The sequence below is a fragment of the Geotrypetes seraphini genome, chromosome 8, assembly GCF_902459505.1.
Source record: "Geotrypetes seraphini chromosome 8, aGeoSer1.1, whole genome shotgun sequence".
NCBI classification, from domain to species: Eukaryota; Metazoa; Chordata; class Amphibia; order Gymnophiona; family Dermophiidae; genus Geotrypetes; species Geotrypetes seraphini.
Window position 1 is genome coordinate 170,918,472 of NC_047091.1, and position 15,541 is coordinate 170,934,012.

At 44.8% G+C, this 15,541-nt stretch overlaps 1 protein-coding gene across 2 annotated transcripts in view; it reads right to left on the bottom strand.

Annotated features, from left to right (window-relative positions):
* Nucleotides 1-4,431: 4,431 nt before the first annotated feature.
* HPS4 (HPS4 biogenesis of lysosomal organelles complex 3 subunit 2) overlaps nt 4,432-15,541 on the bottom strand; it is a 97,354-nt gene continuing 86,244 nt past the window's right edge. For both annotated transcript variants that reach the window (XM_033954345.1, XM_033954344.1), the window contains 3 exons: nt 13,485-13,617; nt 9,349-9,457; nt 4,432-8,213 (listed from right to left, as the gene is read on the bottom strand). In XM_033954345.1, coding sequence (XP_033810236.1) covers nt 8,042-8,213; nt 9,349-9,457; nt 13,485-13,617 — 414 coding nt within the window. In that variant the 3' untranslated portion in view covers nt 4,432-8,041. The remainder of the gene's footprint in view (nt 8,214-9,348; nt 9,458-13,484; nt 13,618-15,541) is intronic.

The following is a 15,541-nucleotide window of genomic DNA, read 5'->3' on the forward strand; positions in this document are numbered from 1 at the left end:
CAACCCGGGCCAAGAGTCAAATCTCCCACCATGCGTCTCTCCAGTGTTACGTGCACTATCATTAGGGATCTCCATTGTGCATATGACGGGGGATCAAGGGAGAGCCAGTTGGTGAGGATGGCTTTTTTTCCCATCAAAAGGGCTCTGGAGATAAATGCTGACATTCCCCTGGGTTTGGGCGAGGCTATATTTTAAAATCCAAATAACGCACTCGGTTGCGGAAGCCATCGCCTTCCCCAAAGTGATGTGGTATATAGGCCAAGATGTCTCCAAAACTGTTGGATTGCGGGGCAGGCCCAAAACATGTGACTCAAAGATGCTTGAGCCGGATTGCATTTCGGGCAAGAATGTGACGCAGTAATCCCCATCCGGGCTGCACGTTCCGGTGGAATGTAAAGTCTAAGAACAATTTTCAATTGCATTTCCCAGTGAGTAATATTGGTGACACCTTTTGAATGTTCTTCAGGACCCGTTGTAACTGTTGAGCAGTCAACTGGCAATGCAAGTCCTCAACCCACGCTGTCGCTAATATTATCCAGATTCATACTTGGTTGGCAATCCCGGATCCCCACAATATGAAATCGTAGAGGAATCCTCTGTTGGGCTGAAAGGCTGAAGAGTTCCGAAAGCACCTCCCTGCAGACTTCAGTAAGGGCAGCCACTGGGAGGGACTGAACAAGGCACCAAATTTTTAGCATAAGTTGCAGCTCTGGGTGCTAACATTTACACCTGCCTTTCACACGGTGTGATAGCTCCTAAATTAGCTGACTGAAAATAGTGTCCTGCTAGTCCTATCTGGCCAACCGTCACCCCCTCCCATACAGAAGAGGGTCAGCTGGCAAGCCACCCATCCCCAACCCCTCCCCCCTCAGGCCCTCCCCTAGGCCTGCCTTTAAATGACCAGGTAGTCTAAGGCAGGGCTCGACAAAGTTTCTTTGGACCTAGGAGCCAAACATAGAATGACTGGAATTTTTATTTATGCACATTTATAAATCATGTATTGATAATGTGCTCAGTGATGCATCCCAAGTTATTTATTAAAGTGGCAAGGAAGGAGCAGATAGGAGGCTATTGCTCTCCACTTTGCCTACCCACCTGCAGCCTATCCAACAGAGAGAGGCCTTATCAGGGGCTTAGCTAGCATTGAGCGAGTCCAGCAAAATACCCAGGGCTGACCAATAGGAAGAGCTACCTGAAGCTGCATGCTTTGGCCCCTCCTTTTGCACCCAGGTCCAGCATCGCTTGCCTTCCTTTCTCCCCTCGCCAGGCAGGGCCTCCACACGCTGCAGCAATTCCCACGGTAGAAACAAGTTAAAATCTTCCGCCCTGGTGGGCAAAGCCTTTCCTCTGCTGTGTCTCTCCTCGCTGATGCAGTTTCCTGTATATAACAAAGGCCCTGCCATTTATTGCAGCATCTTTCAATTTGTCTCTGCTATAGGGATCATGGTAGCCTGTGGAGAACCTGCCCAGAGTGGGGAGGGGAGGAGAAAGTAAACAAGCAATGCCAGACCAGGCGCAGAGGGTATAGATGTTAAAGTGGCTGGGAGGGAGGCAGAAAGGGAATCTAATCCTTAGGTTTGTATACCGCATCATCTCCACGTTTGTAGAGCTCGACGCGGTTTACAGTAGGAGAAATAGGAAGGAACTACAACAGAGGGTTAGAGGTAGAAGTGTGAAGAAAATTTAGAGGACTTGGGATGCCAAGATATAAGAGTTTCCTTGATTCCTAAGTTGGAGGGAGACTTACATTTTTTGAGAAAAGCCAGGTTTTCAGATGTTAGCGGAAAACTTGGAGAGAGCTCAAGTTCCGAAGAGGGGAGGTAAGGTTGTTCCAGAGCTCAGTGATTTTGAAGTGGAGGGAGGTCCCTAGCTTTCCTGTGTGGGAAATGCCTTTTAGCGAGGGGAAGGATAGTTTTAATTTCTGGGAGGATCTGGTGGTATTAGGGTTTGAAGAATTCCAAGAAAGAGGGAAGACACCTAAAAAGAGGTGCCAACTTCTAGACCTGGTACCAACACATTTAAGAATTCCTATGTACTAATTTTCTGATCAGTTGTCATACTGCAACAGGAAGTGACTTCACACTCTGTCTTCATCCATCCCCAACCTGGCTATGGTATATAAGTGCTCAAGGTGAAGTACATGTCTTTGAAAATACTAGAACAAAAGGTCACTTCCACTTGGAGCACAAATGATAGTTTATTACGCATGTCTGGGGGATTTGGCAGAGCTAAGAGAAAAAACAGGAAGAAAATCGTTGTTCAACAGTCAATACCATGGGGGGAGGTGGGGGTAACACTGCAGAATATTAGATAGGGAGCCAGCAGCTGCATGTGCTTGCCTCTCCTGTGTCAGTCTCCTTCATTGCTTCCTCACATGCACAGATAATACGGGTGCCGACATTAGTGCACACTGTGTCATCAGGCATATACATGAGTGATGTCTGTGACTACTACTCTACACGGGTGTGCCGAAAAGTTCTCAGCCCAACCAACGTCCTAAATTCTGAGCCTTATTTTGCCACTGTAGATGAAAAGAGTGTCATTTTATTTTGCAAAGCGCCAATTTACAGAATCGTAATGCTTTGTTTTGACATTGTTTCAGATCTTTGATTGAACCATGTCAACAAAAAGTGTGGAATTTTCAAGGGTGGAACTCCGAGTCATTTGCAGAAGAAAATTCCAAAGGAAACCTATGACTGTATGATGCAAACACTGAGTGACAAATGTCCATCATACTCCACAGTGAAGAAGTGGTGTGCAAACTTTCAGCTTGGAGATTTTGAGACCGAAGATGCAGCAAGGTCTGGGAGGCCTCAAACTGCATCAACTCCTGAAATTGTTGACCATGTCCATGACCTGATTTTGGCAGATTGGTGAAAATCAGCTAACACAATTGCTGAGACACTACAGCTATCCAGGGAACATGTTAGATGTATAATTCATGAGCAGCTGGTTATGCAAAAGCTGCCAGCCAAGTGAGTGCCCAAAGGTTTGAATGCTGATGAGAAACGACATTGAGTGGATACTCTCAAGTTGATTTTCAGTGAGCTGGAGCCAGCTTTTTGGAACGACTAGTTACTGTTGATGAAACATGGTTACACTACTATGATCTTGAGACAAAACAACAGTCCATACAATGGTAGCACTCAGGTTCTCTAAGGCCAAGGAAATTCAAGACCCATAAGTCTCCAGGAGAAGTCATGGCCATAGTGTTTTAGGATCAAGGTGTTGTAATGACTATCTTCCAAGGGGCCACACAGTTACTATAACTTGCTGTACCAATTAAAAGGAGGCATTGAAAGAAAATAACATAAAAGATATATAGCTTAATTCGCCAGATACTTTGAAAAAAGATAAAAGTTTTCAATTGAGTTCTAAAATGTTTATAAGAACAAGCACTACGCAATAATGGTTGACATTCCCTAACATAGAAAGCAGCCTGAAATGCTAATGTATGTTCCAAAGATTTCTTACTCTTACATCCTTGAACCGATGGGAAAATAAACAAAGCGTGTGATTCTTTTCTGTGCTTAGGCTGGCAAAAGGATGAATGTTTTGACGCAGTTGGGGTTTCGGTACATAGACCATTTATCCTATGCACCAGATCTTGCTCCATCTATTTTCTGTTTCCAAACCCTAAAAAGAGTTTGACAGGATGGCAATTTTCGACTGATTCAGAGGTGATTGCAGCAGCAGAGCAGCATTTCAGTGACCAGGCATCAGAGTATTTTTTGGAAGGGTTACAGAAACTCCAGGCATGATGTGTCGTGTGTTGAACTTTAGGGTGAATATGTATAACAACTTGTATAATTTTCATGGCTCCACTTCATTCCCTCCTTGGTTGGGCTGAAAACTGAGATTTGAGATTTTTCTGGAGTATGGACATTGTTGAAACTTTTATGGACTATGGTTTTGTTTTTTGAATTTTTATTTTATTTTTTGATTGGCACGGGGAGCACTGAGCACTTGGGACTTGAAGTATTGTGAGCTTAGGACACAACTACTGTTCCAGCTGAGATAAGCATCCTTCATTATCTGACATTTTGGTTTTTGTTTTGTTGAACGAAAGATCTGGATTATTGGTAGGCAGGGAGGGGTGCTGTGATGTATTCAAGCCTGAGCTGGTAGACTCCTGAGCTCTTATACCAAAAGCTTGTTTTGGCTTTCACTGAGCACAAAATTATACTTATGTTATAATTGAATTAATTCTCTTTTTTGGAAGAAGTCTAAAGTAGTAATCATATCAAATGCATGACTTCTGTGCCCAGAGCACAATAATACAGCTCTCTTTACCAAACCCTTCAAGGACCATCATCCCCAAGTCTTGGGTAAAAATAAATTTTAACCCAATATGATTACACTACACTTTGCTAAATTTTTATTTTACTATTTTTTAAAAAAAGTAAACTTTTGACCGTTAAGGGTGCTGGCTCATGATGCAGAACAAGTCACCTTTATTTTATATACTGCAAATAATAACAAATATCTAAGCCATTTACAAAGATAATTAAATCAAAGGGAGAGGGGGGAAGGGGAGGAAAGGATGGACACAAAAGGTGACAATTTTTTTTCCAAAAGACAAGAATAGATGCTAAAAAAAAGGCAGCATAAGTAATAAATTACAATGCTAAGCATGCTGCCTTACCACAGGATAAGACAGAACACTAAAGCATTCTCCATGTGCAAAACGGAAAATGGTGGGCGATAAACACGCCACATGATTACAATTTCTATGTTATCTGGATGCAGGCATTCCCAGAGGCATAGTTTGAGCACAGATGGGACAGACTGCACTACGCACGTGTATTTTACGATATGCAAGTACATGCGTGGATTATGTAACACATATTAACACTTTCTTTGGAGCAGGTAAGCATTTGAACACCACTAGGATTCAGTGTATGAGGCCACTTTTATCAGGACTCAAAAGTGTCTGTGCTGTCTTTATGAAATAGGCCCTTTTTGGGGACTTTCACAAACCTATATACCCTGTTCCTAAATTACCACAAAATGCGAAGCCATGAGAGAAAAAGAAATACTGAATGCTATGGTCTAAATCTCATCATAGGAAAATACAGACAACTAAGGCACCGATTCTGTAAATGGCACGGTCCAGTTTCCTAGCAAAGACCCTACTTAAAGGTTGGGCCAGGCAGATCCCAGATCCACCAGACATCCGCCTACCCGTTACCCACAACTTACTACATCTCCTCTAGAATAGAAAACAGGGCTCTTCAGAGAGGCTTTATCCCTGGCCTTCTTTGCTGTCCTGCGCATTAGCAAACCGACTGTTCATTCCAGATAGCATCTAATGTGTGGGCTGTCTCTTGATTTATGTTGACTCCCAATGTGGGGCAGTATGTGTACATATAGCCACGTCTAAGACAGACCAGAGCGGCAGAGGACACACAATCACCTTGCACCGAGTTCCTAGCTTACCAACATGTCCCCATGGATAACCTCCAGCATTTTATGTCTTGCTGATCCACCTGAATGCGAGTCTACTCACAAAGTTTCAATTTACTGCAGTATTCTGTAGGGCATTGACTGAGGTGGGCCGGTGTCCCGAGCGCTTTGGTACGCATTCCTTCTGCATTATTGCCACCATGTCCGCCTTTCAGCATGGCTTCTCAGCGGAAGCAATTCGAGGATGGGGGCACTGAAAGTCATCAGCGTACCACAACTATATCAGGCCCCTCCCCCCAGGGTGCCTCTCCCTCTTTCATTTCTAACCAGTAACTTCATCTATTCCAAGAATCCACACAATATGGATCATCGGACAAGCATACATCTTGAGAGCATGGGACAGATTACTCGACTGCACTACTAGTGCAAACCTGGGCTTCGACATCCTCTGGCTAGGAGCTCACAAGATGAGATGGAACCAACTACTCCCCTGTGTCTACAAGCTTCTAGAAAGCAAGCCACAACCACCTGCACTAATCCTACACCTGGGATATCACATCAGTATGTCTTCATGCAAGGTGTTCATTTGTGATGCTAAGATCTATTTGATCTAGCGCTCCTCCTTGCAGACATGCAGATCCTCTGGTCTGACATCGTTCCCTGCCCAGAGACTAGCGCTTCCAGAATATGGTTGCAGGGGAGTAAAGAAGGTGAATCACCAGATTGGACGATGGACTGAAGGCCTGGGGGGGGGGGGGGGAGCAAAGATCTGGCAACAGTGGGACACCCCCATCATTATCTCTCAGATTAGACCATCCTCTCAGACATAGCTACCAACCAACTTATTAATGACTTCCAGGAGGCATTAGAAAAACTCTTCTAGGGTGAGGGTTGTCAGTTTTAAAAAGTGTTAATGGGGACCCAAGGCTTTAAAGCCACGGGTTGTGGCGGACACATCCAAGCCCTGAAAACTGATTGGATTCTCGGGATGAGAGCATACTACACCTACGGACAACACATTGTCCACCTTGCATGGTAGGTGTACTGATAAACTGTGGGCAGGTTTGGAATGGATTGATGCAGTGGCCTCACTTGAAAGAAAGCTGGCAGGTCACAGAAGAAATTAAGGGGCATGCTCCCTTGCTGAAGTTCAAGGTGGGAAGCAAGTCCTGGAGAAGACTTAAGGCTCGGGTGCTTCCTAGGGTGTTATTCATATTTATCCTTAAAGTTGTGGCCTTTTGCTCCCAGAAATTTCTCTGGCCGCTGTTGGGCATACAAAGGGATGCAGCCTCCCTATGTTAGTCCCGGCAGCGATGACCCTCTAACCATGCCAAGAGTAATATGGCCACAGCCCGGCTCTCCTGATATCAGTAGGGGTGTCCAGTTGTCAATGAGGTGGCAGGAGAGGAGACAGAGCAAACCTCGTAGTCAGCAAATTCAAAGAGCTGGGAAGTATCGGCCTCTTCTCCGTGCTCCCGGCGGTCATATCGCCCCCACCCTCCCGCCCCTTAAATTTCCCATGTTTCCAACAGCAGATAGGAATTTATATTAGTAAGAAGTATTCCCAAAATCTGTACTCTCTTATTGTGCAAGGCAGTAGTCAGGTATGTAATGTTAGGAAGAAGCATGCCAGCAAGTTGTACTCTGTTACTGCTGATGTTGTCACAACAGTGGATGCACCCGAGCCCTGAAAATTCCTGCCGAATATTGGGACTGGACTCTCAGGGTGAGAACATACTACGCCTATGGGCACGACATTGTCCACCTTGCATGGCAGGTGGACTGACGAACTGCAGGCAGGTTTGGAACGGATTGATGCAGTGGCCTCGCTGGAAAGGAGGACGGAAGGACTGAGGGGGGCGTGCTCCCTCACTGGAGTTGAAGGCGAGGAACAAGTCCTGGAGAGGGCTTAAGGCTCAGGCGCTTCCTAGGGTGTTATTCATGCTTATTCTTAATAGAGCTGTGGCCTTTTGTTCCCAGAAATTTATCTGCGATATTTTTATTCCTAATACCTGCTGCTGGGCGTATGAAGGGGAGCAGCCTGCCTCTGTTATCACCTTAACCGCTTCTCAGTGCTGCTGTCTCAATTGCTGCACACTCAGGTTTCTTAAGCATTTTCCAGCTAAAATATTCACTTTCAACAGCATACAATGATAATTGTTGTGCTCATGTCAGCAGCCTGAATATTTCACAAGGAATTAACGTACCAACTTTCTCCTTCTATTAATGGAATGGTAGAATCGTACCGAGAAATAAAATTACTCAAATATTGAAAATGCATAGGGAGTGAAATAAAACTGCGAGTTTTAACTGAATTTTAGCTAGTGGAAAGATAGGTGTCTTTCCACGAGGGTGTGATGTGCGCTTAGCTTCTCTCTCCTCAGTCTATATATGCCAGGGATCTCAAAGTCCCTCCTTGAGGGCCGCAATCCAGTCGGGTTTTTAGGATTTCCCAATGAATATGCATGAGATCTATGTGCATGCACTGCTTTCAATGCATATTCATTGGGGAAATCCTGAAAACCCGACTGGATAGCGGCCCTCAAGGAGGGACTTTGAGATCCCCGATATATGCCATATATTTTATTAGTAAAAACCCTGAGTGAAATAGCATAGTTGTACAAGAAGAGAAACATCAAAGCAGATTGACTCCATGCTTGAGCAATTTCTGTTTGGCTTTCCCTGGTAAACTGAAGGCAGTATCATGAGGGTTAGGCACGCCGGAGTTACGAACTGGACTGGCCAGTTGCTGGAAATAGGTTTCTTGAACTGGATTCTGGCAGCCAAAAATGGCAGTGGATGCGTTCCTGAAGGGCGACAAATATATTCAGTGCATATATTAAAACACAGTAATAAAACATTCCTTAATACACAGATTAAAATGAGTATTATAGTACATTGAGGGCCATTTTCAGCCTGGACCTTTCCCTCTTCCCCTGTGAAGGTTGCAAACTCAATTCGCCACCAATTTCCTCTCTCAGGTAGGGACACAGGTACAAAGACCCTAAAGAGGTTTACAAGTAGAAAGTCGTCACTGTGAAGGACAAATTGGGAATTAAAAAGAAAACAGCTTGTTTATACACTGCCATGTAAACCCCCAGCACCATTTACTTTTCCAAGGAATGCGGCGTAGCGAGGGCGGTGGCGCCCCTCTCCCGCGCTTCCCTGCTGCACGCGCACACCCGCGCTCCTGCCCTGTACCTTTTTAACTTTGGCACGCGCAGTGACGAACTTGTTGCCCGCGTCGGCTTCGTAGTTCTCTCCGACGTCACTTCCTCCCGGGGAAAGGCCCACCCACAAAAATTTGACCATGGGAATTTAATGCAGACCGACTGGGGGCCTCTACAGCAAATGAGTCCTAGTGCTATAATCATTTCTATAACGCCGAAAGGCGTACGCAACGCTGTACATTTAACAAACAATACACAGTAGAGCTCACAATCTAATTTGGACAGACGGGATATATAGGGTTGGGGAGTTTCTTTCAGACAGAATGATAAGATGGACATAGGTGTTGAAAAAATGGGTTTTTAGCTTGGATTTAAATACTGCTAGAGATGGAGCTTGACATATTGACTCAGGCAGTCTGATCCAGGCCTATGGCGCAGCAAGCTAGAAGGGATGGAGTCTCTGGAGTCTCAAAAAGGTGGCAGTGGAGTGAGACCTTTAGCAGAAGTAACACCTTGAATGGCTCAGAACAGAAGCCGAATATAATTAGTAAATGAAATCATTGTTAAGCAATGTGCATTCTTGGTTTAATTATTATTTCAAAGTTAAACCTTAGAGATCTACAATCAAATGCAGCCTCACAAGGGAAGCAGCTTTCCATTTTGAAGAAAATGACAAGAAAAGGCAGAGCATGGAATCTCAAGACCATCAATGGAAAATAAGCTTCTACTTCAGCATTACATACAGCAACAGCAGAAAAGATGCAGGACTTACCGGATCGTTATTTCATGAGCGGTCTGAAGCTGACTGAAGTCTGAGTGGATCAGACTAATGGCTCTGAGGAAATGGAGGTCCAGAGCACTGGGAGTTTCTGGCAAGTTGGCTTTATAGAAAAGAGAAAATCCCAAAGGGGTCAGAAAAAAAAAAATTTCTATTATTTTCATCAATGCACTAGATGAAATTCTAACCCTCCAAAACTCACACCACTTCCACGTTTGCTTCTGATGGGACTTTAACAGTTATAAAATAGTTCACAGTTAACATCTATTTATTTCTACCTTTTATTTTGTGAAATCAGAGGTGCAAAGCGCCGTGAATAGACAAATATTCTGAAAGGCATGCTAGACCTTTTCTGCAGGTTAAGGAAAAACACTGCAGGATGCACAACATTTAGCCACTTAAATTACTCCAATTCACTGCTGTACGCTTATTACACAGCTCAAAGCCATTGGATCATGACACTGCCCTCCGCCAACTTGAACACGAATATTGAATTCAAATAACGGGCACTGAGCTTTAAACATAAATAAAAGTAGCAATGCAATCAGAGGTCAAGTGTTTTTTTTCCAGTAGGATTTAGCACAGCGGAGCCCTGGATTGTTCATATTAACATAGAAACATGATGGCGGATAAAGGCTAAATGACCCAACCAGTCTGCCAATATTCAACCATTTGACTCAATTGTATATACAGTAAAACCTTGGATTGCGAGTAACTTGGTGTGTGAGTGTTTTGCAAGACGAGCAAAATGTTTTATTAAATTTTAACTTGATAAACAAGCGATGTCTTGCAATATGGCACGTCATCACAACTGAGCCGAAGACACTGTGAGGTCTTGCAATACAAGTACGCACTGTTTATGCGTGTTACAACTGAACCAATGGTTCTTCTCTCTCTGACGCAGGAGTGTAGTGACTGTTTTAAATATACTACAATAGAGTATTTTCTATTAAAGTTTTTGGGTTTCCAGAACAAATTATTCTCGCAAACCAAGGTTTTACTATATAAGGGAGACACTTTTTATTTATTTTAAAATTTTCTATACTGTTTAAAACTAAACAGTTTACATGAATTACAAACAAAAATTACCGTATTTTCGCTCTATAAGACGCATTTCCCCCCCCCCCCAAAAGTAAGTGGAAATAAGGGTGCGTCTTATGGAGCAAATACTAACTAATAGAGAATGACACCGTGGCGGTTTACCCGCGGCTACCGCATTTAGCTGCGGGTAACCCGCCAAAAATGGGGAATGAAAATTAGCAGCCTCTGCGGGGACGGGGACAAGGCCATCACCGCCCCGTGGAGCGGTGAATGGTTTTGTCACCGCAGTGAGGCATAAAGAAGACAGATGCCAGACTATGGGGGAGCGGAGAGAAGAAGATGGGTGCTAGACGGGGACGGTGATGGGGCGGTGAATGGGATGGCAGTGGCGGTGACGGGGCGGTGAAAGGGATGGCGGTGACAGTGATGGGGCGGTGAAGAGGCGGTGCAGAGGATGGTGGGCCGGGGACGGTGCAGTGACGGGGACAGATTTTTTCTCCGTGTCATTCTCTACTAACTAACCCCCGCTCCCCTACTTTATTTCCTCTGGCAGTCCGGTGGTCCAGCGCTGTAGGGCAGGAGCTTTCAGCCTCCTGCCCTTCTCTCCTGCTTTCCCCTGAGCGGCACTGGCAGCGCGGTAAGCAGGCAGGTGCAAATTTTTCGTTTGCTGCCTTGTCCCGCGCCGCTCTGTGAATGGCTGTGAGAACTGGGGCAGCCATTCGCAGAGCGGCACGGGACAAGGCAGGAAGTGAAAAAGTCACACCTGCCTGCTTGCCGCTCTGCCGCTGCTGCTCGGGAGAAAGCAGGAGAAAAGGGCAGGAGTCTGAAAGCTCCTGCCCTACAGTGCTGGACCACTGAAGGAGTTAAGATAAGGGGGGACCCTACCTGCCTCTGGGTTAGGGGCCCTGCCTGCCTTATTGCCTTGGGGTGGGAGGCCCTGTTGGGGGGGGGGGGGGGAGTCTGCCTGCCTGCCCTGCCTACTTCTCTATCACCCTGTTTTGTGACTGACTAGTCACATGACATTCTACGGCACGCATTCAGTGCGCTGGCCTGCGCTAAAAACCGCTTCCGTGGTTTTGTAAAGGTGGTGCTGGGGGATCTATTAAGAGTCGAAGTTGGAATAAGCATATTTTCACAGACTCTGACTCCAGTAACCCAAAAATTGCTTTCAAGTCCACAGCACTGGTTGAATATTCTTCCTAGTATCTTCAATATAGATGAGAATTTATTATAATAATAATAATAATAATAACTTTATTCTTCTATACCGCCACAATCGTGCGACTTCTAGGCGGTTTACAACTGAAGAGAGCTGGACAATCAGCGAGTTACAATATGCAGATAATTAATGAAATTACAGTATACAGAATCATGGAAAAGCAGCAGTTACAATATACAGTTTGTTTAGAAATTCAGAGGGGTCCTTTTAGATAAAGTGGCGAAATACATAGTACAGTTTGTTTAGAATTTTTTTTCAGGGGGGACATATTAGGAAAAAGAAAAGGAAACAGTGATTGGTATAGTTGAAGTTTAGGTGATATATTTGTCGAATAAGGCAGTTTTTATGGTTTTTCTAAAGGCGACGTAGGTCAGTCTAGCTCCATTTATGTCGTTGTCCAGCCAATGTTGTTGTTTGTTTGCTCGGTACATGAAAGTTCTATCCAGGAAGGTTTTGTATTTACAGCCGGTAATGCTTGGATATGCGAATAGATTGCAATTTCTGGTTTGCCTCGTGGGACTGTATAGTACGAAGTGTGATAATAAGTATGTGGGGGCTAGTCCCCATATTAGTTTGAAGCATATGGCAAGCGAACTTGAATATTATTCGTGCTTCGACTGGCAGCCAGTGCAGTAGTCTGTAGTAGGGGCTGACATAGTCACTTTTTTTTTATCCAAATATCAGGCGGACTGCTGTGTTCTGAACTAATCTAAGTTTACTCACTGTTTTTTGGGGTATACCTATATAAATGATGTTGTAGTAATCCAGTGTAGAAAGTATTAGAGATTGCACTAGTAGTCTAAATCAGTGTTCTTCAAACACCGGTCCATGGACCGGTGCCGGTCCACAGAAATTTCCTGCCGGTCCACAGAGCCGGCATGTGCATTAGGTCCAAAACTGTGTTCTTCAACTGCTGGTCCGCGGCGTGATCAATGCGTTGTTAATAAGATTATATTGTGTGTATATATGAAAAATAGTGTTACAATTAGGACTATGGGGACAGGGTCTGGCTCACGACTTAGCCCAGTGTTCTTCAACTGCCGGTCTACGGACCAATGCCAGTCCACAAAATAATTATTTTATTTCTGCCAGTCCATAGGTGTAAAAAGGTTGAAGAACACTGGTCTAAATGATAATGGGTCATCCTTTATGGTCAATAAGCAAGAATACTGGTTCCAAGCTCTAGAATTCCTTTTCCTCTACAGCTTTCCCTTAAAGTGTCATACCCCAAATTCAAATCTGGCCTCAAGACACACCCTTTCTCGGAAACTTATTAAAGCTTAGACATAAGATTTTCATCTGTTCCACCCTCCCCTCCAATTAGCCTCTTCCCCCCCCCTCCTCTTTTGCCGTTTCTTTCATGCTGTAAACTGCATCAAATCCAGCAATGGCCCCACCGAGTATATCAAGAAATTTAAAATAAAAACAGAGCGCTTCAGAACCTACCTATAGTGCATTAAAGAGTAACATACAGTAAAACCTTGATTTGCGAGGATAATTCATTCCAAAAGCATGTTTGTAATCCAAAGCACTCGTTTATCAAAGCGAATTTCCCCATAAGAAATAATGAAAACTCAGATGATTCGTTCCACAACTCCATAATTTTAATACAAATACTATATGTACTTGTATTGCAAGACCTCGCTCATTTAGAACAGTCACTGCACTCCCACAGCGTCAGAGAGAGAAGAACCATCGGCTCAGTTGTGATGTGTGTATACTGTATGTACTTGTATTGCAAGCCATTGCTTGTATATCAAGATAAAATTTAATAAAATGTTTTGCTTGTCTTGCAAAACACTTGCAAACCCAGTTACTTGCAATCCAAGGTTTAACTGTAGTGAGCTGTATTAAATAAAATTAAACATACCGGTGAGCACATTCTGAATGCAATCGTAGTGTGCAAAGGTGTATGCTGTTTTCGCAGAAGATGTCTGGTCTTTGGGCAGTGTCTCCTTTAGGTGGACCTCTAGTCCATTAAGGGATGCCAAGCTGCTGTGGTACTGCGAATGGTAAAACATATACATGTAAGACAATCAAAGTCTGCTTTTCAGGTACGATTCGGAACGTGGGTTAGACAGTCAGTGGGCTGGGTATGTCGCACGTTGAATAGCAGACACCTGTACAAGATGCAGGTGATGTTTATTTAAACAAAACATACAAACTGATGCGTACAAACAGACCAAGGGACCCGACACGGTCCATGTTTCGATCAACTCGCCTTCATCAGGGGTCCCTGGGTAGGGTGGTCAAAAAAAACCCACTCGCAACAATTTTGCCTGTTTCTGTGATGTCCAGGAAAACGTATTGCTGCTGCAAATGCTGTAGCTGTTTGTACGCAACAATCTGTGTGTTTTGTTTAAATAAGCATTGCTCTTCCGGAGGCTGTTAAAGGAGAAAACACCCTTCAGGGATTCAAGACAAAGTTAGACAAGTTCCTGCTGAACTGGAACGTACGCAGGTAGGGCTGGTCTCAGTTGGGGCACTGGTCTTTGACCTGGGGGCCGCCGCGGGAGCGGCCTGCTGGGCGCGATGGACCACTGGTCTGACCCAGCGGCGGCAATTCTTATGTTCTTATGCATCTTGTACAGGTGTCTGCAGTTCCCTTTTGTTTTTTATCTACTGAATTTTGTTTTTTTTGTACGACACGTTGAATAGCTCCAGTGACGGAACTGTTCTACAAGGGATCTTCAAAGAGTTTCTACACTTTTATTTTTTTTAAAAAATACTATTTATTAAATATCTCAAAAGAAAATTATACCACTTTTCCACATAACCTGACTGACTGGTCATATGACATTCAACCATTTCCTGCAAAAATATGAAAGTGTGGAAACTTTTTGAAGAACCCTCACATATGGCGAGACTGCACAATGACACTGGTTTGCAGGGTGCACAGAGAGGTTTTTTTTTTTGCTTTTCTGAGGCTCCTTGCAATTGAATCATATGGTGCTTATTTGTCCTGCTATTCCCAGAAAGCATTACATGGCATTCTGCATTTTAACTACAGAAAACCTCGGGAGACTTCACATACAATGTTACCACTGCTAGATATACACAGTGATGTGTGAGAGAGTTCCTACTCGACAGAGCTTACAATACTGGAAACTAGTCAAGAGAACATACACTGTACAAAAAGAGGGGAACAGAAGCCCTAAAAAGGTTGGCTCAGGCTCAGTGTGAGATGATGTGCTATGACCACTTCCCATCAAAGAAGAGAAAGGGAGAAAAGAGGGAAAATGGGCATCGTTTTCCAGGCTCGAGGCCAGAAGGACAACCCATAGGAAGCGGATAGCTAACTTCTCCCTGCCCCCAATCTAGAGTTACCAGATGTCCGGGAAAAAATTGAATTTTTTTTTTTTTAAAAAGACGAGGACTGTCCGGGTGTCTGGATGGATTTTTAAAACCAGCAGTTTGTCTGTGTTTTGGAAGGCCCCGAGCACAGGGCTGCATCTGGAGTGCCTCCGAGCATGCACGGGTGCAACATGAGGACATCAAATGCATCTAATATAATAAAACGGTAAGCCGCGCATGCGCACTTCCTAAGCGTGCGTCCGTTTTCCGTGAGCTGTAGCACACATAGGAAGTGCGCATGCGCGGCTTACGGTCTCGCCTCACAAGGCAAGACAAGTTGATGTCGGCCGCGGCGGCTGCTGGCCGCCCCAAGCTCGCTCTCTCTCTGGCGGCCCGAGGCGGATGTCGGCCGCGGCGGCTGCTGGCCGCCCGAAACTCGCTCTATATCTTCCTCCCTCCCCCCCCAGGCGGATGTCGGCCGCGGCGGCTGCTGGCCGCCCGAAGCTCTCTCTCTCTCTTCCTCCCCCCTCCTCCAGGCGGATGTCGGCCGCGGCGGCTGCTGTCAGCGGCTGCAGGCCGTTAACAGAGTTCAGCAGGAAGGTATGGGGGGGAGGAAAATACTGCATAGGGAAG